Source organism: Myotis nattereri, assembly GCF_964212035.1.
Source record: "Myotis nattereri genome assembly, chromosome: 12".
Classification (NCBI taxonomy): Eukaryota; Metazoa; Chordata; class Mammalia; order Chiroptera; family Vespertilionidae; genus Myotis; species Myotis nattereri.
In genome coordinates, this window is record NC_138087.1 from 21,030,993 (window position 1) to 21,057,321 (window position 26,329).

The 26,329-nt window shown below is 45.3% G+C and overlaps 1 protein-coding gene and 1 pseudogene across 2 annotated transcripts in view; both read right to left on the minus strand.

Moving 5' to 3' along the window:
- Positions 1-1,346: 1,346 nt before the first annotated feature.
- Positions 1,347-2,631, minus strand: LOC308528447 (small ribosomal subunit protein uS2-like; annotated as a pseudogene). Its single transcript has 2 exons — positions 2,161-2,631; positions 1,347-1,725 (listed from the first exon to the last, which is right to left on the minus strand). The product of its transcript is annotated as a small ribosomal subunit protein uS2-like (transcript).
- Positions 2,632-11,476: 8,845 nt separating this feature from the next.
- The window catches only part of MTAP (methylthioadenosine phosphorylase), a 46,581-nt gene continuing 31,728 nt past the window's right edge, over positions 11,477-26,329 (minus strand). The window contains exons 6-8 of the mRNA XM_081103852.1: positions 22,219-22,458; positions 17,911-18,033; positions 11,477-12,507 (exon numbers count right to left, since the gene is read on the minus strand). Coding sequence (XP_080959978.1) covers positions 12,469-12,507; positions 17,911-18,033; positions 22,219-22,458 — 402 coding nt within the window. The 3' untranslated portion in view covers positions 11,477-12,468. The remainder of the gene's footprint in view (positions 12,508-17,910; positions 18,034-22,218; positions 22,459-26,329) is intronic.

A 26,329-nucleotide genomic window follows, 5' to 3' on the forward strand; every position in this document is an offset into this window, starting at 1 on the left:
GTCCACCTTCACTCAGCCCCTGACCCCACTTCCACTTGGTCCTCACCACACTATTGTCTGTGTCCATGGCTGTGTTCTTTAATAGTTTCTTTTTAGAAAAAATATTTTTAATTGATTTCAGAGAGGGAGAGATAGAAATATTGATGAGAGAGAAGTATTGATCTGCTGCCTCCTGCGTGGGGATGGATCCCCAAACCCTGGGCATGTCCCCTGACCGGGATGGATGCTCAACCACTGAGTTACACTGGCTAGGCTGCTTTTATTTTTTTAAAGATACATTTGCTGAAACAGAATTCTTAGTTCACACTTTCTTTGAGCACTTTGAATATATTATTCTTCTGGCTTCTGGCCTCTGCTGAAGTCTGGTTTGAATATTATTGGGGTTCCCTTGTAAATGATGAGTCATTTTTTTCTTACTCCTGTCAAGATTTTTTCCTTGTCTTTGGCTTTCAGTATTCCTCATATGATACTTCTGTTTGTAGACCTTTTTACCTTTATCCTTCTTTGAGTTTGTTGTGCTTCCTGGATGTGTAATTACTGGTTTTCAGTACATTAGGGAAGTTGTCAGCCATGATTTTTTCAAATATGCTGCACTTAACAGTGACCCACATTTCTCTGAAGCCCCATTCATTTTTTTTAAATTCTTTTTTCTCTCTGTTCTTCAGGTTGCATAATCACTATTGATCTTTCTTCTAATTATTATCTTCTGCTAATTCAAATATACTGTTGAGCCCCTTTAGTGAGTTTTTCATTTCAGTTATTATACTTTTCAATCCTAGAATTTCCATTTGATTCTTTCCTTATCATTCCTATCTATTGACATTCTTTATTTGCTGTGACATTTTCACCATACCTTTTCTACTCTTTAATCATTGGTTTCCTTTTGTTCTTTGAACATATTTGTAATAGCTACTTTGAAGACTTTGTTAAATTTGACATCTGGTTGCTCTCACAGGCAGTTCCTGGTTTGTTTTTTTCCCCTAGTGGATGGGTCATACTTTCCTGTTTCCTTGCATGACTAATATTTTTTTTGTTGAAAACTGGACATTTTAGATAATATATTGTAGCAACTCTGGGGACTGGTGCCTCCCCTCTGGTGCTTGTTGTTATTTGCTAGTTTTGTTGTTGTTGTTTTGGTTTCTTTAGCAACCAGCTGGAGTCTTTTTCTTTCCTGTACTGGTAAGCTTCTGATATTTATTGCTCCCCAGGGAGCATATTCTTGGGTCATGTCCATTGTCATTGTGGGTTAACAGTATATTTTGTGCATGTTTCAATTTTTAGAAATTTTATTTTCCTTCAACCTTATTTCTATTTTGCTGAAAAGCTTGTGGAATTTTTAAAACTACTCAGTTTATTCCTACCCATTCAGTGGCCTGTGCAGTGGGGGGCTGCAGACCAGTCTTCAGGGGCAGACTGAGCTCTCCAGGCGTCAGTAGGGAACTGCGGAATAGACACAGAGGGCACTGGCATGCCTTCACGCCAGCCTGCAACCTCAGGTTGAGCAGCAGTGAACTTGGGAGCTAGAACATCCACTCACCCTGAAGTTCCCCCTTGGAGCACAGCCGTGGTCTGCTCTTTGTTTTCATTCTCTTCAGGAGCTCTATCGAAGTAGACATCAGGCATGACCTCCCATGGTGTTCACTGGAGATGGTGCCACACTGGTGCAGACCTTCCTGGGCCAGAATCCACTGCATCCGAGTGAGCCCCCTTGTTATTGCAAGGGATGGCAATTGTTGTGGGCCAACATTCGCGAGAATAAGACCACCGACTCCAATTAGGTCGTAAACAGCAAGCGAAGATTTATTGAGCTGGCCAGCGACTACAGTTACAGCACCCTGCCAAAGCAGAGGCTGAACTGCAGCGCTGACTGCAAGAGTTACATTTTATTACTAAATTTTGTGGAGGCCCAGAGAAAAATGTGTCTTTCAAATTCTGGGCCCCCAATATGGAGGAAACTCTCTTTATTTATACTTTTTCCAGTCCCTTGCCTCCCAAATTTGGAATGAGACTTCCGGGCCTTCTGAGAAAGAAGGCCTGCGTGCTGGGAAGGGACCATGAGACCATATCTCAAGGCCTGGCCTGATGTCAGTACCTTCCTATCTATGTGTTCTAGGATAGCGTGCCCCACCTGGCCAAAGCGCCAGATATGCAGCCCAGTACAGCAATGTCCACACAGGGCGGAGGAGAGTCTGTGTTACACAGAGCAGTGGTCTGCAGGTTAACATACATGCCCCCGTGAGAAGCTGGTGGGCAGCCCTGGAATCAGTAACCACAGAAGTCTCAGCTCCCGGATGGCTGCCTGGATCTGGCTAGTGAAGGTTCCAGGAGTGAGGCATCCAGCAATAGCTGTGGCTCCGGTGGCAGCAGCAAACTTCAGCACAGCTGGTGGCCAGCATTCCTGGACCATATGACTGACATCAGCTGGGTTTTCAGTGGCCACAACGGCACGAGCTGCCAGAAGCTTCTCCCAGGTTCTCTTCAGATTTATGATGTAGATGCCATTACTTTTCCTTTTGTGGTTGAATTGTTCCATTTGGAAGTCAAGGTTGGTGCCACCAAATGGGTTCCTGCTGCAAGGAGTTTGAAGACATCCTCCTCTTTCACGTGCAGGACATTTAGGGCTCTGGACATTGTGAAAGTTCCCCTTTAAGTTACATGGGAGCCGAGAACAGGGCTATTTGGGCCCCTCCCTGGGTAGCTGGGGTGGGGGTGGGGTGGAGGACAGTGGTTTTTATAGGGTTCTCTTTGGCTGTTTCATTTCCTGACCATAGCCAGCTGTTAAGGTTTACTAATTGCTATGTGATCGCTTTATTTTAAACTAGAGGCCTGGTGCACGAAATTCGTGCACTGGGGGTGGGTGGGGGATCCCTTAGCCCGGCCTGTGCCCTCTCGCAGTCCGGGACCCCTCCCTCCTTACCGTCCACCTGCTTGCTGCTTCCTACCGCTCGGCTTGCTGCTCCTTAGTGCTGCCACGAAGGCTCCCGCCACTGCCGCTGCACTCGCCAGCTATGAGCGCCGCTTCTGGCCGAGTGGCAGTCCCCCTGTGGAAACACACTGACCACTAGGGGGCAGCTCCTGCATTGAGCATCTGCCACTTGGTGGTCAGTTCATAGCCACCAGTCATTCCATCATTCGGTCAATTTGCATATGAGGGTTTTTATTATATAGGATCGGATATTGAATGTGAACTGCAAATGAAAAATAAAATTTAAAAAAGAGCCAAATAAAATTTTAGATCTGAAAATTTTTTAATATATATATATTTAATTCTCACCTGAGGATGTTTTTAAAGTTGATTTTTAGAGAGAGAAACATCCATGTGACAAATACCAGCACCTGTTGACCCACTGGGATCTAACCTAAACCTAAGTATGTGCCCTAACCTAGAATCCAACAGGAAATCCTTTGGTGTACAGATTGAGACTCCGACCAATTGAGCAACCTGGCCACGGAGATCTGAAAAAATTTTTTAAGTGTACCTCTAGGTCCTGGTCAGTGTGGATCAGTAGTTAGAGTGTCCTCCCACGCACCAAAGGGTAATGGGTTCGATTCCAGGTGAGGGCACATACACAGGTTGTGGGTTCCATCCCTGCAGAATGCTTGGGGAGCTTTCTCTCTCCCTTCCTCTCTCTCTAGAATCAATGAAAAGAACATATCCTTAGGGGAGGACTTAAAAAGAAAAAAAAAAAATGCTGATTTGGTTGGATTCCAGTCAAGGGCACGTACCTGGATTGCAGGCTCAATCCGGGCCCTGGTCGGGGATTCAGCAAGAGGCAACCAATTGATGTCTCTCACATGAGTTTCTTTCTTTCTCCCTTCCTTCCACTCTCCGAAAAAAAAAAAAAAAAAAATCAATGCAAAAATGTCCTCAGGTGAGGATTAACCAAAACAAACCAACAAACACCCATCCCCAGTGTGATTATTGAAGGAGCATATGAAGTATTTGTTGAATGAGCAGGAAGGGATGACACTTCACTTTCTATCTTTTTTAGCAACTCTGAAAGCCAGAGGGTTTATTTTTCATTTTCATTTTTATTTTTATTGATTGATTATTTTAGAGAGAGGAAGGGAGCGAGAGAAACACCAGTGTGCTGTTCACTTATTATGTTCTCTCTGGTTGCTTCTTGCTGTGCCCTGACCAGGGATCCAAACCGCAACCTGGCTGTATCGGGAGGAGGTTCTAACCCACTGCGCTGCACGCTGCCTGTCAGGGCCCCTCAACAAAACCCCTCTGGCTGCCCTGGCCCCTGCTGTGGGCCGGAGCGGCTCTGCTACAGCAAAGGTTTGGGTTCCATTCTGCCAGGGCTTAGGTTTCAGGTTTGATCCCCCGTCCAGGCTGACTGCTGCTCTAGTCATTCGGTGGGGACCTGGGGTTCCATTGCCAGCTTGGCCGACTCTGATCCGCGCTACCCCCGCTCCTACATCAAGGATGACTTCAACTATGGCAGCTGCGTGGCCTCCGCCAGCGTACACATCCGCATGGGTAGGCCACCCTCTCCGTGGCTCGCCAGGCATGGCTGCTGCGCAGTCGCCCCAGAGGCGGATTTCCAGGTTCCCAGGGAGAGCGCCCTTCGCGCCGGACTCCCAGGGAGAGCGGGGTCGGAGGGAAAGCGCTTCGCCAGGAGCGGAGCCCCCGTCCTGTGCAGGGCTCGCAGGGTTTGTGTCTCTGATCTGGCCCCCACAGCCCCAGCACCGCGGTGGCTGGCGTTGGGTCTGCTGGGTGTCGGGCCTGCGTGTTTGTGTCTCTGATACTCCCAGCAGCCCCAGCACCTGGGCCTTGGGGCTGCTGGGTGCCGGGCCTGCTGGTTTGTCTCTGAGGCTGCCGGGTGCTGGGCTCCCCTGCGTGTTTGTGTCTCCAATCTGGCCCCCAGCAGCCCCAGCACCGCCTAAATAACTTAAGGGAAACTTTATATAGTCTTCTTTTAAAAGCAAACTAGTTTAAAAATGAGTTGCAGTTAAGAGAGAATAAAGAACATGGTACCTAAGAGTGAGATAGACAGACAGAGGAGCGGCTGGGCACTGGTCAGGGGCTTACATGCCAACTGTTCTCCACCTGGGAAATGATGTAAAATCGGTTTCTTTAGTTTTCTGCTCAGTGGTCTTCTCCAGCGAGTGGAGTGGCATCTGCTCGCTTCTCCCTGGGGCCTGGCTTGGGGGTCGCCTTGGGGTCTGGCTGCGCTCCAGCGGGCTCTGCACGGGCCTGCCTGCTCCGCCTGGCCCTGGCCACACGTTGCTTCCTCCGAGTCTTCCTTGGGCGCAGCCCCGGTCCATCACCTCCTCCTGTGTCTGCACCGCTTCCACAGGCCGAGAAAGAGGCCCACACGGAGTTCAGGTCTGCAGGGAGCTGCCTCTGCTTTCAGAACCTTCGGGATCTCCGCTTGCAATTGTTCCCTTCCATGACCTTCCTTCCCTACCTCCAGCATATTCCCGAAGCACCTCACACCTGCCCTCCAGCATCAGGTTGTCTTTGTGTGGCTTCCAGGGCAGTGTCCAGGGCCTGGTGGCTCCACTGCGGCCCTTCTGCATTGGGCGCTGGGCCTGAGGCCCGGGGAGGCCTGGAAGGTGGGCAGCTCACCAGCACGTCCCGCTGCACCAGGCATACGTGCGCCCGCCCCCTCCCGCGCCCTCCAGGCCTGCATGGCTCCACACTGTGCTCAGGGCCTGGGCAGCACTCCAGGAGCGGGGTGTGGAGGTGTCAGGACTCCTCCTCAGGGCGACCCTTCACCTGGGAGTCCCCGCTGCTCCATTCACCCCCTCGGCCTGTGGGGAGCACCCTCGGTGAGTAAGCTGCTCTGGGCACTGGGGAGGAGGAGGCCACGGAGGGCGAGGCCCTTAAGCAGGAGGAGGCCGCGGAAGGGAGGCAAGAAGCCCAGGACTCATGGTGTCCCTGCCACCACCCTGCGTCCCACTGGGGCCTGCACCCAGGAGTGCCATTGCTGCGGCAGGGCGACCAGCTGGGCTTGGAGGTGAGTCCTCTGCACAGACCCAGCATCCTGCCTGGTGTGGGTGGGGGTTTCAGGTCACCTTGAGGGAGGCTCTGGCCTTTCTCTGCTCCTCTCCTGGTGGAGCTGCGGCACTGTGGTCAGAGGAGCCGTCTTCCAGTCCCCAGGCTGCTTCTCGGAGTTGGAAGTTGTGCCATCAGCCTCTGCCTAGGACGGGACCTCTGCACCTCCAGGGTGCATAAACACACAGGCTTCCATCAGGCTTCACTGCTCCACAAGCTCCGCTGCTTGGAGCTTCTGTATGCAAATTAACCGCCATCTTTGTTGGGTTAATTTGCATACTCTCCTGATTGGCTGGTTAGCATAGCAAAGGTTCGGTCAATTTACATGTTTGTCTATTATTAGGTAAGACTAGAGGCCCAGTGCACAAAAATTTGTGCACTTGGGAGGGTCCCTCAGCCTGGCCTGTGCCCTCTCGCAGTCTGGGACCCCTTGGGGAATGACCACCTGCTGGCTTAGGCCCGCTCCCCAAGGGATTAGGCCTAAGCTGGCAGTCAGACATCCCTCTAGCAGCCCGGGAGCCCTCAGGGGATGTCCACTTACCAGCAGGGAGCAGGCCTGGCTGCAGTTGGACATCCTTAGCGCTGCTGAGGAGGCTGGAAAGGCTCCCACCACCACCGCTGTACTGGCAGCCATCAGCCTGGCTTGTGGCTGAGGGGAGCACACTGACCACCAGGGGGCAGCTCCTGCATTGAGCGTCTGCCCCCTGGTGGTCAGTGTGTGACATAGTGACCAGTTATTCCCAGTCGCTCTGCTGTTAGGGTCAATTTACATATTACCCTTTCATTATATAGGATAGAGGCCTGGTGCATGGGTGGGGGCCGGCTGGTTTGTCCTGAAGGGTGTCCTGGATCAGGGTGGGGATCCCGCTGAGGTGCCTGGCCAGCTTGGGTGAGTGGCTGATGGCCGTTTGCAGGCTGGCCACAGCCCCTTCAGGGTGGGGGTCCCGCTGAGGTGCCTGGCCAGCCTGGGTGAGTGGCTGATGGCCGTTTGCAGGCTGGCCACAGCCCCTTCAGGGTGGGGGGTCCCCGTTGGGGTGCCTGGCCAGCCTGGGTGAGGGGCTGATTGCTGTTTGTAGGCTGGCCAAGCCCCCCAATAGGGACCCTCACCCCATGAGGGTGTGGCCATCCTAGGTGAGGGGCTGATGGCTGTTTACAGGCTGGCCACAGCCCCCAGCCACCTAAGCTCCCAGTGTGGCTGGCTGGAAGCAGGTATCTGGGATTTATTTAGCTTCTATAATTGAAACTTTGTTGCCTTTTGCGGAGGCCACAGCCGATGGGAAGTTTGGCTTCCTCCATCGCTGGGGTAACCAAGCCTCCTGCTTGCTCCAGCTCTGTGGCTGCCGCCGCCATCTTGGTTGGGTTAATTTGCATATAGTCACTCTGATTGGTGGGTGTGGCAAAGGTATGGTCAATTAGCATCTTTGTCTTTTATTAGTGTAGATAATGCCCGAGGCATAAATTGCTCACCAATAAATCCATGAAATTCAGATTCCTTTTAAGGGATAGTTCTGAAAATCAGTTGAGATTTGTTCTGGGCCCAGACAGTTTCCTCCCAGCTATGTCCTTCTCAGGTTCTCTCATGAAAATGAGCCAGCCTACAATTTAGTTATTATGTCCAATGATTCTACCAATATCGTACTCAATTGCCCCTCCCTACAACTAACTTCCACTCTTTTTGAGAGCACCCTTAGTGTTTCAAATGAAACCAGTTCCTTTAGGAAAAGGAGCTCTCTGGTGTACGGCCTGCTCTCTCTCCAGGCAACACCTCTGGTTATGCCTATGGAGCTGGAGGTGGGGACAATGGCAAGCTTCTCCAGTTTAGTGGCTGAGGGCTCAGGGGTGATGGTGGGGGGCAGCACCTTTAGCTCTGATTTGCTTGACTCTCCCAGGATGGAGTCACTGTCTAACCAGCCAGCAAAGATGTCTGGGGCCCCCATATTGCTAGCAGCACCACTCAGTGCTAGCAGCATCGCTCAGTGTAGAACCTCCTTGGTGGCTAGGCAGAAGAGAAACCCCACCTCTCACCTACACTTGACCATAACTTAGCTTCAGGAACAGGTGGCAGCAGGTTGAGAAACACTGACATCCTGGGAGCTGAAGGAGGTGGGGCCCTGTGTCCTTGGCTGCACCAGTCTGGTTCCCATCTTGTTGATTTGGGAGAAGTGATTTCAGTTCAAATTCCAGACTCTCAATGTTCTTATAAAATGTTAATACATTTTCTTGAATATGTTTTTCTTTAATTGCCATATATTCTTCAACCATATTGAGATTTTACCTGATTGTTTTAAAATAATTTTCAGGAGTTTTGCTGGTGAGTCGAGTTCCTCATGCTGAAGTCAGTCACATCCCTCATTTTCTTTATTTCCTCTTTCTGGAACATGTATTCCCTTTAATAAGATTTGTTAGAACTTGTGCTATATTTTACATTTCCAGCTATCATATTTTCATCTCTATACATCTTGGTTTTTTTCTTGAGTTCCTAATCCACCTCATCAATTTTCCTCTCCAACTGTAATGTTGTGAATAATTCTAGATTTCTAGTTTTATTGATTATATTTTAAATTCAAATTTTCATCAGTATTTATTTTTTCAATTTAACATTAAAAAATTCTGTATTGACTTTTTTTTTTTTTTTTTTGAGGAGAAACATCAATGTGAGAATGGCTGCCCCCCGCACACCCCCCCACCAGGAATCAAGTTGGCAACCTTTTCAACTGGCAACCTTGCAGTGCTCAGGATGACACCCACCCAGCTGAGCCACACTGGCTAGGGCCCATTTAGTTGTTTCAAAAATCCACCTAGTCCTGGCCAGTATCTCAGTGGTTAGAGCATCAGCCCAAACACCTAAGGGTTGCAGGTTCAATTACTGGTCAAGGGCATGTGGGTTTCAGGTTTAATTCTGGGCCCTTGTCAGGGTGCATTCAGGAGGCAACCAATCAATGTGTCTCTCACATTGATGTTTCTTTCTCTCTGCCCCTTCTCTAATAATCAATGGAAAAAATATCCTCACGTGAGGATTAACAACAAAAAATATGCCTAGTATTTTAAGGTAGTCTCATTGTTTATTTTTTCTTCATGTGGCTTTGTTCCTAATCATTTATCAAATATGTTTCACAGTACACTAGCATATCTGATCCATTTTAAAATTCTGCAGGATTTTGATTACTTGCTATTAATGACTTCAAGTGTATGAAATGCTCTTTCTGTGTATATTGTTTTTAATCTTAATTCAAACAGGGAGGCTGTCACCTCACTTTTCAGGGGTTACATGAAGGTAACTTTGAACTGGAATAATTTTTTGCAACTCACTAAATTAATGATAAAGGTATCCAAAGCTGATGGCTGCTAATATCCAAGAGATGAGACATTATGTCCCTCCTATGGAAGAACATACCACCTCCTCTAAAGTAGTCTTGAAAAAAAAGTCTAGATTCAGTTTACCAAGTTAGAGGAAATATAGAGGACAGAGGATTATGTTACACTCTGGGGATTCAGTTACAAGAATCTGGATTATATTTAACTCTCAAGGACAAACTGGATTTCTTTCACCAAATAAACTGTAAGAAGAGGAGAGAGAATGTGAAAAATAAAAGGTAAGGAGGGGGAGGAGAAAGGGAAAGTCAGTAAGAGGGTGAGGGAACAGAGATGAAAACAAAATGCATGTCAACCACTTGCAATGTATGACCTGTAACTGAATCCTGTTTTAAATAAACGATGTGTAAAAAATGGCATTTATGAAACATCTGAACTGTTGCATATCCACTACATATTTGATGACATTAAGGAATTTTTATTCATTTTTTCGTCTTAATGGTTTTGTTTATTTATCTTAAAAATATTGTTTAGAAGTAACATTGAAATATTCATGGATTAAATTATGTGATATGAGAAATGCTTCAAAATAACATAGGAGGAGGCTAGAAGGTGGGAGTTTAGAAGACAATGGCTGAGATAATTCTTGAAGCTGGGTGATTTGTATATATTTGGAAATGGCTTTCTTATTACTGCTTTAGCCTTGTAATCTTGGTTCTTATTGGGGGGAGGGGGCATTTGTAAACTAAAGTGAGGTCAAAAGGGGCAGTTTATGAATGTGTCATCACATTCCAATGTGTGGACTTTTTAAGCCTGAATCATCTATAAAACTGAGGACATAGTTTGAAAACACTGACAATTTCCTTTTAATCTTCCCCAAATGAAATCATCAAATGCTTTTGTGTTTTTTTTATTCTATAAAAATGTGCTCTCCAACAAATACCTATGAAATCAAGCACATTTTTCAGTTGCCTAGTATAAACAACTCCAGGAAGTACTGAGGCTAATTTGCAAAACATTCTTAGGTCTCAAATGTAACCTTGCAATACCAGCCTTCTCCACTCTTTTGGTTAATGCTATGCATAAACTATTCTGATTGTCCATCCTCAAAATCAGGAAAATAATAAGTAGCTCATAATATGTACCAATAAAGATTTGTAAGTTAATGCAGATGTACTAACCTGTAACTGGCCATTCTTCCAACGGCCTAAATCACTAAGCTAGAACTTTTCTATTACGCCCATAATTCACTTCCAAATGCTCAAAACTGATCACGATGTTAATTTTGTTTTAGAGAGAGAGAGAGAGAGAGAGAGAGAGAGAGAGAGAGAGAGAGAGAGAGGCATACCAAGAATAAATGGTCAAAGTTCTGAAGAATAAGGTCTAAGAAAAACTAACTAGACTTTGTATAAGCAATGAATGATGGGTAACAGAAAACAAGTATGGTCCATTTGTGAAGTCTGGAAATGAGGTTGCTAGAAAAGGCAACTGGATTAAGAAAAGTATCTAAAAGTGGGGGAGAACAGTACTTTCTGAAGGCAGCAAGAAAAAAGCCCATGTTTTCACCTTGACATCTTCAGACATCTAAGAATAAAGGGAAGTACGGGGTGGTATATATTACAGGGGAGTGAAAACAATTATTGGTTGGAGCCAGAGAATCCTGGGTTCAGATCCACTGGGTCCTTTGTGGGTCTCTAATGTGCAAGTGGAGTTGAAACCACTGCATTAGCGATTCCAAGACATAAGCACATGTAACCCAAACAGCTCAATATTAATGCTGGAGGGTAACGGGTTTATTTCACTGTTTACAATTAGTAGCTTATAATCTTGAAGGCAGTCTCATAGACACAAACACACTGACTTTATAGACTTTGAACAGACGAAAGCTACATCGTTCAAGGACCCTGTATAATAGACCACAGTGAAAATTAATGATCCTGAGAAAAAAAGATCTGCCTCTGATAGAAAACAAAGCCCATTCCTTTAAAGTTAACAATAAAATGTTAATTTAAAAAATATCTGGCACACAATAATGTGTGTATGTAGTCTTTTCGATAGCTTAAGACTATCTCAGTGTTAACTGCCCAGCTCTTCTCACGAAGTTATTTGCAAAGTATCTCGATGACTATTCAAGTCATTAATGATCTTTTTTTTATATATAAAATAAAGATGGAACTCAAAAAGAACTCCTTTTATTATTACCATCTTAATTTTTGCTTCATTACCAGAAATAATGTATTTAAATGCTGGATCTTGCTCAGTAATTTTTATTTTTAAAACAACTATGCTCTTTGATTATATTTATGTAGAAAAAATGCGTAGACAGGAAAGTATAAAGAAAATTAAAAATGATCCAATATACCCCTAAAATATAACAAAAGATTATGTCTTCCTAGTCTTTTTTGCATTTATGTAGAATTCTAAAACAAAATCAGTACTGTAAAATGCTCACTTTTTTTCATTTTATATTATACAGCAACCAATCCTTTAGGACATTAAATATTACATAAAAACATGATCTTCAGTTGGCCCCTTCATAATCTAATTAGAGCTAAACCATAATTTATCTCTAATTTTTGGATATTCAGATTGTTTTGAAGATTTGCTATTAAAACTGGCACAATATAAAACATCCTTCTTTACACATAATTCTTTGCAGTTATCATTCACTACCATATTTCTAATTTTTTAAAGATGAATTTTTAAAGATGAAAGGAGCAGAGTAACTGGCAATAAGGGTGTTAAGTATTTTTAAGCCTTTTGGTACATTTACCAAACCGCTCTCCAGAAAGACTGTACACATTTACAATGCCACCAATAAATAGTCCGAGTCCCATTTTGTCTTCATATCCTTGGCAACAGAAGAAACTGCACCTCCCACCTGTTATTGTTATGAATTTAATGGGGGAAGGGTGAATGGTATCTTCTTGTCTTTTCTCTAAAGGTTAGGAATTTTTCACATGTTTACTGGTCATTTGCTTCGCTGTTTTTTGGAGCATCCATGTCTTTCGGAAGGCATCTGTCACACGGGCATGGTCTTAGCACATGTTCTTCCTTAGCGGGCAAGGGCACGAAAGCTTTTCAGATTAAGCAAGACTTCCCCAAACGACTAGAATTAGAAAGTCTTATCTTCTGGGAAGTCATGCTATATTTTAATGTCTTGGTAATAAAACAGAGAACTGGGCCATATTCTGAAAGGAAAAAAGTAGGCACAGATTATAATTAACCAAGCACTTACTGGCTTTTATGTATGATTTTACTGGAATGCTGTTAAAAACCGTATTTTGATTTTAGAGTGTAAACTCGTGAGACACACACTTTTAATAAATTCTCCAGGAAATTTGCATGTTCATCAAAGTAGAAATCACTAACCAGATGTGGGATTTCTGCAGCGCTCCTAACCCAGTGGTTCCCAACCTTCCTAAGGCTGCAACCCTTTAATACAGTTCCTCATGTTGTGGTGACCCCCAATTTCATTGTTACAAATTGAACATAACTAAAGCATAGTGATTGATCACAAAAACAATATGTAATTATATATGTGTTTTCCGATGGTCTTAGGCGACCCCTGTGAAAGGGTCGTTCGACCCCCAAAGGGATTGCGACCCACAGGTTGAGAACCACTGGACCTAACCAATTCCTTACTCTCCCTTCCTGTGAGCTGAGGTTCATGATGCTTATCTCAGAGGACTGCTTGGATTCTCACCATCTCCATCCCTTACATATCCACTAGGACACATTTACACATCAGCCCCAGCCTGGATTTTTGTTTATGCAACCTCCATTTTTCACCTTATCCCACTGAAAAAAAATCCTTCAAATTTTAATGTTACTATCTCCAAAGAGAATAGGATCTTCTTCATGATAGCAAGTCTAATTGTATCGTTGCAAACCACGATTTGATGTACAGTGGGCACTCAGTGTTTCTGAAACCAATTAGTGAATGATATACCGTTCAGTGCCGAGAGAGCTGAGAAGAAGGAAAAATTGTAAGGTGATCCTTAGTGCTATAGAACGAAGGCCTTGATTCTTCACTTTCTCTCTTTAGGTTACATATTCCTTTGAGAATCTGATGAAAGCTACATACATCCTCTTTAGAAAGGTATAGATAGAATACTACACACTGCTGTAACTGGTTTGGCTCAGTGGATAGAGCATCAGCCTGTGGACTGAAAGGTCCCAGGTTCGATTCCGGTCAAGGGCATGTACCTTGGTTGCGGGCACATCCCCAGTGGGAGGTGTGCAGGAGGCAGCTGACCGATGTTTCTAACTCTCTATCTCTCTCCCTTCCTCTCTGTAAAAAAATCAATAAATTAAAAAAAAAGAATACTACACACCAATTTTACACACAATTTCAGAAGCTTCAGAGGGGAGGAAAACACTGATTTCTAACATCTGGCATTCTGACTTAGAAATGAAGTGGAAATATTAAATTTATTGTCTGACAAGTCATCTAAGTTCAAGAGATTACAGCCAAATTGGGACAGTTGAGAAAAACCAAAATAGCAGTATGAGTCACAGTTCCAAGAAGTCAAGGTGGGCTTGCTTAACCATGCTTGAGTTGTGATGCTTTACTGCATTATTAGAGGCTAAGTGTGTGAAATTTGTGCACTGGTGGGGGGAGGGGTGGGGGGAGGGCGGTCCCTCAGCCCAGCCTGTGCCCTCTTGCAGTCGGGGACCCCTCAGGGGATGTCAAACTGCCGGCTTGTGGCTGGATGGCCTTCTGCTGCTGCACAGTCTGCTGCTTGAGCTTCAGCAGCTGCTGCACATACACAGGCTGGGCCACCAGTCTGTCCTGTGAACACCACCGAGTGGGTGAGTCAAGCGCAGTGGAAGGCTCACCTGAGTTCCCTGAGTCACTGAGATGTTCAGACTAACTGCCTTCTACAGAGAACATCACCAGGATTAGGTCTAAGATGGCAGTCAGACATTCCTCTCGCGGTCCAGGACCCCCAAGGGATGTAGCAGTGTGCCAAGCAGCAGGCAGCCAGGGAGGAGCCCGAATGAAGGCTGGATGCTGCACCGCTCACACTCATCCTGGCCCGCTGCGCCTGCTGCCGCTGCCTGGTAGTGCTGCTATGGAGTCAGGAGAGGCTCCCACCATGGCAGCTGCACTTGCCATCCATGAGACCGGCTTCTGGCTGCACTGGAGGCAGCTCCTGTGTTGAGCGGCTGCCCCCGGGTGGTCAGTGTGCATCATAGCGGCTGGTCATTCCGCTGTAACAGTCACTTAGGCTTTTATATATATATATAGATGCACATTACACTCAGGCAAATGTAACCGTTTCTAAACTGACATTCTCCAATTCTTATTATTTTCTAGTCCTCTTGTCTTCAATAAGGGCTTTTGTATTTCAACTAGAGGCCTGGTGCACAAAAATTTGTGCACTCAGGTGGGCGGGGGTCCCTCAGCCCGGCCTGTGCCCTCTCGCAGTCTGGGACCCCTCGGAGGATGTCCACCTGCTGGCTCAGGCCCACTCCCTGGGGGATCAGGCCTAACCTGGCAGTCAGACATCCCTCTGGCAGCCCGGCAGCCCTCGGGGGATGTCCACTTACCAGCAGGGAGCAGACCTAAGCTGCAGTCGGACATCCTTAGCGCTGCTGAGGAGGTGGGAGAGGCTCCCACCACCACTGCTGTGCTGGCAGCCATCAGCCTGGCTTGTGGCTGAGCAGAGCTCCCCCCTGTGGGAGCACACTGACGACCAGGGGACAGCTCCTGCATTGAGCGCCTGGCCCCCGGTGGTCAGTATGTCATAGTGACCAGTCATTCCCAGTCTTTCTGCTGTTAGGGTCAATTTGCGTATTACCCTTTTATTATATAGGATAGAGGCCTGGTGCATGGGTGGGGGCCAGCTGGTTTGCCCTGAAGAGTGTCCCGGATCAGGGTGGGGGTCCCGCTGGAGTACGTGGCCAGCCTGGGTGAGGGGCTGATGGCTCTTTGCAGGCTGGTCACACCCCCTTCAGGGTGGGGGTCCCTACTGGGGTGCCTGGCCATTCTGGGTGAGGGGCTGAGGGCCGTTTTCAGGCTGGCCAAGCCCCCTGGAGATGGAAGCTCCCAGCCTCTCCTTTATTTTATTTTATTTATTCTGGGATTTATTTACCTCTATAATTGAAACTTTGAGCCTTGAGTGGAGCTCAGAGCCAGGCAGGGCGGGAAGCTTGGCTTCCTCCATCGCCAGGTGCAACCCATGCCTCCTGCTTGCTCCAGATCTGTGGCCACGGCCAGCTGAAAGCAGGTATCTGGGGTTTAGTTATATTCTATAACTGAAACTTTGTTGCCTTGAGTGGAGCTCAGAGCTGGCCGCGGCAGGAGGGAAGCTTGGCTTCCTCCATCGCTGGGGCAAGCAAGCCTCCTGCTTGCTCCAGCTCTGTGGCTGCTGGCCGCCATCTTGGTTGGGTTAATTTGCATATAGTCGCTCTGATTGGCTGGTGGGCATGGCTTAAGGCATAGCAAAGGTACGGTCAATTTGCATGTTTGTCTTTTATTAGTGTAGACTAGGGGCCTGGTGCACGAAATTAGTGCATGGGGTGGGGGTGTCTCCCTCAGCCGGGCCTGCATCCTCTTGCAACCCAGGACCGCTGGCTCTTAACCACTCGCCTGCCTGCCTGCCTGCGTGATCGCCCCTAACTGCTCGCCTGCCTACCTCAATGCCCCTAACCCAGCCGTGGGCAAACTACGGCCCGCGGGCCGGATCCGGCCCGTTTGAAATGAATAAAACTAAAAAAAAAAAAAAAGACCATACCCTTTTATGTAATGATGTTTACTTTGAATTTATATTAGTTCACACAAACACTCCATCCATGCTTTTGTTCCGGCCTGTTGCATGGGTGGGGGCCAGCTGGTCCAGTTTAAGAACCCATTGTGGTCCTCGAGTCAAAAAGTTTGCCCACCCCTGCCCTAACCACTCTGCCTGCCTGATCACCTCTAACTGCTCGCCTGCCTGTCTGATTGTCCCTAACTGCCTCTGCCTCTGCCCCTGTGGCTATGTCCAGAAGGACATCCGGAAGGTCGTTGGCTGTCCGGTCTACTTAGCAAATGATGCTTTTATTATTATAGATATGATAAAATACTTCATGGAGGAAAGGGATTATCATTTATTCATTAAAGAACATTTATTTCCTAGGTATACAGGTTGAAACAAACTGATGTTTCTTGTTCCTTATGGACCTAAAAGTCTAGTAGGAAAGATAGATTACAAATCCCATATTCTTGACTTTGCCAGTCCTAAAGGCACCTCAGTTATACTAGTGTGCAGGAGCCTGCTCATACTAGCTTATGAGACCCATCTACATGTATCCTGTCCAGCTTATCAGTGGCTTCATGTTGGTAGCTTAAAGTCAGCTATAGAGCATTTACACCACATAAACTGGCAAACAGTATAAATCATGACTTCCCCACACCCAGGGGTTTCAATCATTCACTACCATATTGCATCCTCATCACACTAAAATTATGGCTCTTGTTCCAAGGCTCCTCAATGGTAATTGGGGTAGGGAGGGCTTATATCAACTTTTCAAATCCTTTCTCAACTACAGGCATAAGACCTAAGAGTATAGGTGTGTCCTAGGACACCTCAGAACATACTGGCTACCCTCCCTGGATATTAGGTGAATGTAAAATCTGATCAGTTTGAGGCAACTCCTTATCTAATATGGTTAATCAAGAGTCACAACATGTCCAAATGAAAATCATACATGTCTGAGTGTAGCAGTCAGTTTAAATTACAGAGTGGGACAAAGTAGGCTTACAGTTGTGAGTATGCAAAACACAGAGTTTATTCTTGTACTATTACTAATTATTTCCTTATTTTCCAACTGAGCAACTGTAAGACTATTTTTGCCCCACTCTGTATATTTGGGGAGTTAATACTAGAGTTGAAAAGTTACCACCTGATTGGCATGGATCAGTGGTTGAGCGCCAACCTATAAAACAGGAGGCCACGGTTTGATTGCCAGTCAGGGCACATGCCCAGGTTGTGGGCTCAATCCCCGGAAGGGGGCATGTAGGAGGCAGCTGATCAATGATTCTCTCTCATCATTGATATTTCTATCTCTTTCTCCCTCTCTCTTCCTCTCTGAAACCAATAAAAATAAAAAAAGAAAAAGTTACCAACCTGCAACCCACCCGATGTTTATCATTAATGACTCTTAGTTAGATGCAACATGAAGAGTAAGCAGATATTCCCCGGCACCATTTTGTTACTGCTCTGTCAGTTTTAGCTTAAAAGGCTGCAACCACTCTGCATGGATCTGCCAAAGAAAAAACAACTTCCTTGGCTACGTAGGCCACGTGAAGAGCCAGTGCTATCCATCTTCTGAAGTAGGACTTAAGAGATACGCTGCAGGGCAGAACTGTGTCAAGAATCTGGTGGACTCTCCCCACCTCAACTTCCAATGGTCTTGCATTACCAGCCAGCTCTAACTACCCAATATCACAAATGGTTACTAAGGAAGGAAATGGAAAGAAAACTTGCAGAAAACATCTAGGCTAGTATAAAACACAGGAGGAGATGCACCAAGGGTGAGATGCACATAATAGGAAAGGCAGCTGAGGTTGTGGAAGTGTCTGCTTGCAGATGGCTCAGGATACTTACCTTCAGGTTATGGAGGGTTTCTGACCATTCCATGGAACCTATCTGAGGTATGGTCGTGAGGAGCAAACTTTTGGCTTTGTTGGCATTTTCTTTCAGGGTCTTTAAAACCCGGTCCACCGAAACCTAGGGAAACAGCAGCACAGGATGTTTCCAGCAATTAAAAAATCACACTTTTTGTGGAACATTTCCCTAAGTTCCTTCCCGATCTGTGAAGTCAGTTGACTCTAGTTTCAACCCCAACCCTAGTTTTGCATTTATCAAAATGGCCTTGGTCCCATGGGGGAGGTCTTAGAGAAAACAAACACCTCTGAAAAGTACCGTTTGCAACATGATTTCTAAGAAACTCTCTCCAGAGGTGTCATGTGTTAGCAGCTCTAGAAAGCTGTGGCTATTCTCCCAGGTCCGCAGAATGGATCCCAGCCATAAAACTGTTGCTACACTGGATCACCAACCAGTCCAAAAAGAAACATTTCTCGAGAGAAGTCTTCCAGCTAATAAAGAAAAATGATGAAATCAGGATATCATGATTTTCTTTTAACAGCTCCCAATGAATTAATGGATGGGCTGCTAACATCACACACACAACCCAAACCAAACAAACAACCCACTCTTCCGATGAAAAAACTAAACGCTACGTAGGATACGTGAATCTGCACAAGTCTAGATCCATCTACCAATTTACATAAAATACAGAGGACAGAGACTCTGGTTAAACTACCCTGAGGAGATGATTTCAACAATTCAGACTGTGGGAAAGTACAGGTCAAATCACTTGGTTTCTTTTTAGAAAACTTGGAAGAAGTCATCTGAGATAACTGGAAACTCGAACTCTGCCTGGGAATGATAAGGCATTATGGCTGGAATGTGACAAGGACAAGGTGGCTAGGTTAGATACCTCCTAACATGTTGATGGACAAATCTAGGGATCAAAGTACAGGTGAACTATGAGTGGCTATAAGTTGATGTGATAATGGTTGACGTTGGATTCACAGAAACCCATAGTATTGTCTGCTTTTGTACGTAACTAAAATTGCTTCATAGGAAAGGCTGGAAAAAGCTGTGGACTATACACTGGCCGGTTAGAGGAAGAGTACTTGTCACACTTCACTCTACTTAGAAGTAATCCAAGACTCAGGGCACAGCGGTTATAGCTTTCATTCAGTTTCCTGGAGTATAAAGTCCAGACCCCTTCCACAAACACCAGGATGTGGTTAGACAAAATGATCAGTACCGCAGCAGAGGGCGTCCCATTACTGTGGGAACACAGAGCAGTGACCAGCTGGGTGCCTGTCCGGCCAACATATGGGCACAGTTCAAGTGGAACCTTGAAATGCAGGGTCATAAAGCATGCAAGAGGTTTACCTTACATTCACTCTTGTCCTTATACTTCCTGTGACTGGTATTTCTATGTAGACTGACTTCTGTTCTCTTTGGTCCTGCTACTGGGCTCCACCCAAAATGCCTCCCTATTAACCTCCTCATGATCAAATCTTACCCTCTGTTGGAGGACCAGCTCAATTCTCAAGTTTCCTTCACAATTTTTTTATAGTCTTTCTACCCCCACTGCCATCACTGCTACTACCTGGTGACCAACCTCCTAGGAGCCAGCATTCAACTAGTTGCTCTACACATTCCATTTGGCTCAATTCTCCCAGTAATCCAGCAAGATCAGAAGTGTAACTGAACAACTCACACCCCTCACCCTGAAGCCCTGGCTCCATCCCACAGAAGAGTAACTTGTTACATTACAGGCCTGGTATCACAAGTAATTGGAGGAACAGGAATTTGAAGGTGGCGTGGCAACTCTAAAACCGTTTGATCATGCCAGGCTGCACATCTGGTGTGACGCACAATACACACGCTGGCTGGCTGAGATGACGCTATCTGTCATATATTCGTGTGGCACTCAACATTATTTGCCTTCATGACTTACCACTTACACAAACCTAGCTTCTCTGCTTTTAATTGAAGTAGTTCCAACTGACTGCTTTCCAAACCTCATGGGGTCGACTGAAGGAAAGCACCGTTAGCTCTGCAGAGAGATATGTTCCTAGATGAGGCAGAAAGCCACAGGCAGGCAACAATGCGTCCTCAGGGAGTGGCAGACACTGACGTCTTCTATTCATTGGGAGCAGCTTCCTAACACCGTGAGGCCAAGCAGTTCCCTTTGATGAGAGGGACTGTGCTGCAGCAGGATTTACAAAACTCTTAAATTAAAAAGCATCCTCGTGGTTAATTACACTGAAGCGTCAGGATAAGGCATCATGCAAGACACAGAACCTGTGTTCATCTATGTCCCAAAGTCCATGTAAATGAACAGATAGAGAGCAAGAATATTCCTGTTTTACATGAGACTGAGTGGTGAAACAAGCAGCCCTGAGATGGTGGGAAGGGTCCCCCTGCAGAAGATGTCACCTGTCCTACATGTGCTCAGAGCAGCCACCCCTACACTTTTTTACTGCAAAATTCCTTGACTGGCCTGGTCAGTGTGGCTCACTGGTTTAGCATCAACCCATGAACCAGGAGGTCATGGTTCAATTCCCGGTCAGGGTACATGCTTGATCCCCAGTGGGGGGTGTGCAGGAGGCAGCTGATCAATGATTCTCTCTCATCATTGATGCTTCTATCTCTTCCTCTCCCTTCCTCTCTGAAATCAATAAACACATATGACTGTAGTTCTGTCCCTTTCTCTATTTTAAAATAAATGATCCAGTTTCTTTAAGTGAAATGCAAGGGATGAAGAGAAAAATATTAGGTTAAAAGAGACTCTGAATAGTTGAAAATGATGAGACAAGAGGGAAAAAGTGAACAATCTAAATACTTGAGTATATTAAGAAATTAATATCAATATGTTTTGTACATTAACGGTCCTGTGGCTGTTTTTTACTATTTTATTTTTTATAAAAGAGGCCCTCAGCCAGGCTAGTATGGTTCAGTGGTTGAGTATCGACCCATGAACCAAGAGGTCACTGGTTTGATTCCTGGACAGGGTTGTGGGTTTGATCCCTGAGGTGGGGGGACATGCAAGAAGCAACCAATCAATGTTTCTCTCTCATCGATGTTTCTATCTCTCTATCCCTCTCCCTTCCTCTCTCTAAAATCAATACAGACACACAAAGAAATATCACTCCACCATGCACTATATATATACACTAGTGGCCCTGCGCACAAATCCGTGTGTGAGTAGCTTGCTGCTGCGTGCCTCAGCTGTCTGCCCCGCCCATTCGTAGCTCTCCACTGCATGTAGCTCGCTGCCCTGCCCTCCTGCTGACTGGTCATTACGTGACAGTGTCCCAACCAATTGGTAGATTACCCTATTATAAGTATAGATATATTTTCAAAAGGCCTTTATAAAAACTATTTACTTATGAAGGTAGGGAAGAAAGAAGTGGGTAGGGGCATATGTATGACACAAAGTGGGCCATGGCCCATACCTGGAAGGCTGGGTGATGGGTCACTGGGGTTTATTACACTAGACTCTCTACTTTTGGAGATGTTCCAAATTTTTCACAATGAAAGTCTTTGTTCTGGAAGCCTGACCTCAACCGTCTGGCTGGACCATGCCGTTTTTATTACCTAAAACCTCTTACTGACTTCCCATCTGAAACACAGTCTCCACAGCTCTGCTTCCTTCTTGCTCCCTCCCCTCCTCTCCACTTAAGCATGCCCACCTTCCCCATCATGTAAGGAAGCTTCCCTGGCTGAGTCAAGTGGATTCATACGCCTGTATCTCACCTGAGCCTTCTCACATTCGTTGGCTTAACCTCTAACCACCCACCTCCCCCTCTCCGTGAAAACCACAGAATGCTGGCTCCTTACCAACTTGTTTTGTTTGCTCCCACACCAAGCATGGTATCCAGTCATGGTAGGGTAAACAAGATAGTTATGACTAGAGCCCACTTACCAGAAAGATATTAAGAAACAGTTAAGTTTTTTTCCATGGAAAAAAAGAGCACAGACACTAGCACCGCATAAGGAAATTACAACCAGGACCTTGATCCTTAAAATAAGGCCCAAATCTCAATACGATTCCCAGCATGCCTACAATGTACAGTTCATTGCTAATCCGTGGATAAAAGTGTTTTTTTTCTTTGCTCTGAAGATCCTGGTCCTTACTTTCCAAAGTCAACTATAGGAAATATCTGGTAATACTTAACGACGATGTATTAAAAGTTGACTTTAAAACCTGGAAGAAAGGTACTTTCTGGAAAGAATGCAATAAAAACACATAGTGAAGATCCTTTCTTTCCGGGGCTCATGGCACCTGGCAAGTCAGGCCATACGTGCTCTGGAGAGAATTTGACCTACCACTTCCTCGTGCTCCTTCCAGCAATCATAATCTGTTGCCATGGCGATACTTGCATAGCAAAGTCCAGCCTCCTTAGCAAGAACCACCTCTGGAACTGTGGTCATGTTGATAACATCTGCCCCCCAGGCGCGAAACATGATGCTCTCTGCCCGTGAACTAAAACGTGGTCCTTCAATCGTGAGCATGGTCCCTTTGGAGTGGTACCGGAGTCCGAGCTTCTTAGCAGTCTCTGTCAGGACCTAGAAGAGAAGGAACCACAAACGCAAAACATGCAAACCTAAGTCCAGCTTACTATTTTATTTTCCCCTGAAATGTAAAAGGTTGAGTCATTAAAGATCTTTATTATAAAAGCCTAGTAGCTGCTGACCCTCAGAGAGAACCGAGGAGTGTCACAGTTTTCCCAGACCCTCAACCACGCACACACCCTGTGTCCCCCGCCCCTGCACGTACAGCTCACAGCTACGAAAGAGAACAGTGAGCTTTTCCCACGCACCAGGAATGTGTTCACAAGTTTTAATCGCATGTACTTCTTCACAGCTTGAAGCGACAAAGCTGGGGTGTGAGCAAGGACTTGAGACGGAGCTTTTAATCTCCAGGCTCAGCGCAGGTGGCGCTCCTCATCACATCTTCTCAGAGAGATGTGTGGACAACCGTTTCTAAGCTCCTGAGAAATTCATTCTCATTGCTCTTTTGTGAAAAGTCTGCAGACTTCTGTAAAAGCTCTTTTTTTTGTTGTTGTTAGAAAGTAATTACTCTCTAATCTCTTTTGTCTGTTGCCTCTGCAAGGACATACAGTAAAAAAAGAATGGGCCCATGCTGATTATTTTCTGTCCAGGGATAGATGTATCTTAGCCTGTGCTTCAACATTCCTTTCTAATTAAAAAAAAAAAAAAAATTAGTCTTTTAAATTTAACTGTTTATTGAGGACCGCTGAAAATTCACTTAACCTTTGTCGTAGTTTTCTCACCTGTAAAATGGGATAATAATACTGTATATGACTCAAGAGACAGTGTGAGGATTAAATGAGCTAAGGATATACAGCACAGAATTGTGTCAGAGACACTGTAAACACATAAATGCTAAACTGGTCTTCTTTCTATTAGAAGCTCAGCAGGTCCTTGAACAATGTTGTTTCATTATAACACTGAAGAGGAAAAAATATCGATTCCCAATGGGACACTGTCTGGGTGGAGTGTGTTTTCTCTAGGGACTCAGGTTTCCTCCTACATCCCGAAGATGTGAGTTTAGGTTGTATCTACATTGTCCCAGCATGAGTGTGAGTGTCTATGAGTGCACCCTGCGATGAAAGGGCATCCAGTCCAGAGTGGGCCCTGCCTGGTGCCCTGAGCTGCTCAGATAAGCTCTGGCCACATGATCCTGATCGAGAATAAATGGGCTGGGAAATAACTATCTTGTTTTGATTCACCTTCCTTAAATGTATGTATAGCTCACATTTATTTCAATGTTTAATATTAGAAGAGTTTGGGGGAATCTTTATATTTAGAAGTTTGGTGATGTTTCTGTCACTGGAAATATGCCACAAGGACTTGACTCTTGTCTATCTCAGCCTAAGGTAAAATTGGTTTAGTTATATATCATTTTGCATAAAGACAGTTTCCAAGAACCTATGGACAAGGTTAAGTGAGGATTTATTGTACTGGCAGCTTCTATAGGTTCACCAAATAATTGGCAAAGCTTCCTGAGATACCATCCTATATAATAAAAAGCTAATATGCAAATTGTCCCCTCGACCAGAGTTCAACCAGGGGGAAGGGCTGGCCTGCCAACTGCCCGCAGCCCCTCCCCCGGGCTGGCCCAGCCTGATCCCACCTGTGCACGAATTCGTGAACTGGGGGGGGGGGGGGGGGGGGAGAAAAAAATATATATATAAAATGCAGTGACTCACGCTCAATAGAAGGCTCCAATCTAGGGAAAATCTTGCCTGCTCATGTGTGAACCACATAAGTAAATTAATCCATTTCCTTAAAAAACAACTTATGCTATGCTATGACAATGGGGAGAAAAAATTTTAACAAGAGCTTTGGTAATTCCAAATTTAGCACCACGAGAAGCCACAGACAATGAATAGTTGATGCTACTTCATGTTTCTTTATTCTATATGTGGTAAAAATAAGACTATGCGTAACCAAAGCTTTCCCCCAAAGAGTAAAGATTATAAATGCAGGGGCCTAAATCATGCCTCCCCTCCTTTTTTCAAAATTAATATATAACCAGCCCTGGTCAGGTGGCTCAGTTGGCTGGAGTGTCATCCCGTACATGAAAAAGGTTGTGGGTTCAATCCCTAGTCCAGGCACGTATGGGAGGGAACTAATCAATGTTTCTCTCTCACGCTGATGTTTCTCTCTGTCTCTTCTTCCCCCTCTCCCTCTCCCATCAATAAAAACATATCTTTGGGTGAGGATTAAAAAAAAGTTATATAACAAGCACTGCCCTGTTTTCATTAAATGTCTTTTAAAATCCCAAATAACCGAGCTGTCTGTCTCAGCCAACCTAGAGTGCTTCTAGAGATCAGTGGAGGAAGATCATAGCTACCAGCGGCTGAGGCAAGAGGTCCTCGCCATCACCCTGGGAGGCGGGGGCCGTGACGGGAGGAGGAGGACGCAGAGGCTCCTGGATGCGCACTGGGGCCTCTCTGCTTGAACCACCACTTTGCACCAACACCTTAAGGTGTCAGAAATAGAAAAGACAAGCTGAGAGATTTCTGGGTCTGAGGTTAAGCTGCTCTCATTTCCATGTCTCGAGTTATCATAATGGAACTCCTGAATCTATCATCCTTGACTCTAAAATATTAGCAATATCAGATCACCAGGCAAAATACATTTCATGAGTCAAGATTCTCAGAGTGTCTATCAAATCACCTCCTAAAATGACTAGAAGTGACACTAATTTTGGAATAGGTAACATTTGCAGAGAACAAAATGGTATTATTCTTCCACCCATGCCCCCATGGCGCAGTTCACCTTCCCAAGGGAAACACTCTTTTCGCACATAAATATTCTCATATTCATCTCCTTACCTATTTATACACATTTTAACACAAATGTACAAGGGAGGCCACGTTCTACTACTGGCAACTTCCACCAGCCACCACATTTACATGTGCTCTGTAATCATCACTAGCACTTCCACCACCCACGTATACCCCTAATATTATTGCACGTTACTATTTTCTGCCTGGGAAAAGATCTTCGATCTCCTACACTCTCTCCCTAGTCTACCGTATTCCTTCCCAAACTGCCCCCATTTTGAAATGGACAAGAATTTTTTTTAAAAAAATATATTATTATTTATTTCAGAAAGGAAGGGAGAAAAAGAGAGAGATAGAAACATCAATGATCAGAGGGAATTATTGATTGGCTGCCTCCTGCACATTGGACCGAGCCTGCAACCCAGGCATGTGCCCTTGACTGGAATCAAACCTGGCACCTTTGGGTCCGCAGGCTGACACTCAATCCACTGAGCCAAACCAGCTAGGGCGAAGTGGACAAGAATTTTACACACATCTAGTTTCTGCTGGAGAGCGAATTTATTGTGTGGGTAGATCCATGTTTCAGAGGGAAGACTGGCAGCATTCTGATATATTCTGCTGATAACCACCCAGAAACATATACATTTAAATGCATACCTACACACTGAACCTGCCACTTATATTTTCACAGAACTCAGAGAGAATGTACAGTGGTACACCTCAAATGGCTCCCCGCAACCCCTTACCGTGCATTCTAGATTTTGTTGTTTGTGGGTTTTTTTAAAATAGGATGAGGTTAAGATGCCGTTGACTCCACGGAAACTGGTTTTACATGGTTATGCAGGGGTGAATATAAAAGCTGCTTTCCATATGCAGGTGTTAAAACTAGTTTACTTTCTCTGCTCTTCAGCATAATAGCTGTGTGTCATTGAAAAAGTTACTTAACACTTCTGAGCTTCAGTTTCCTCATTTGTAAAATGAAGGCAGTAATTACATATACATTGTAGGACTGTGTGAGGGATAAAAGAGTTAATACCTAGAAATGTATATTAGTATAGAAACGTCCAATGACTGGTAACTGCATTTATGAATCAAATTATTATCATTGCTGTTCTATACAC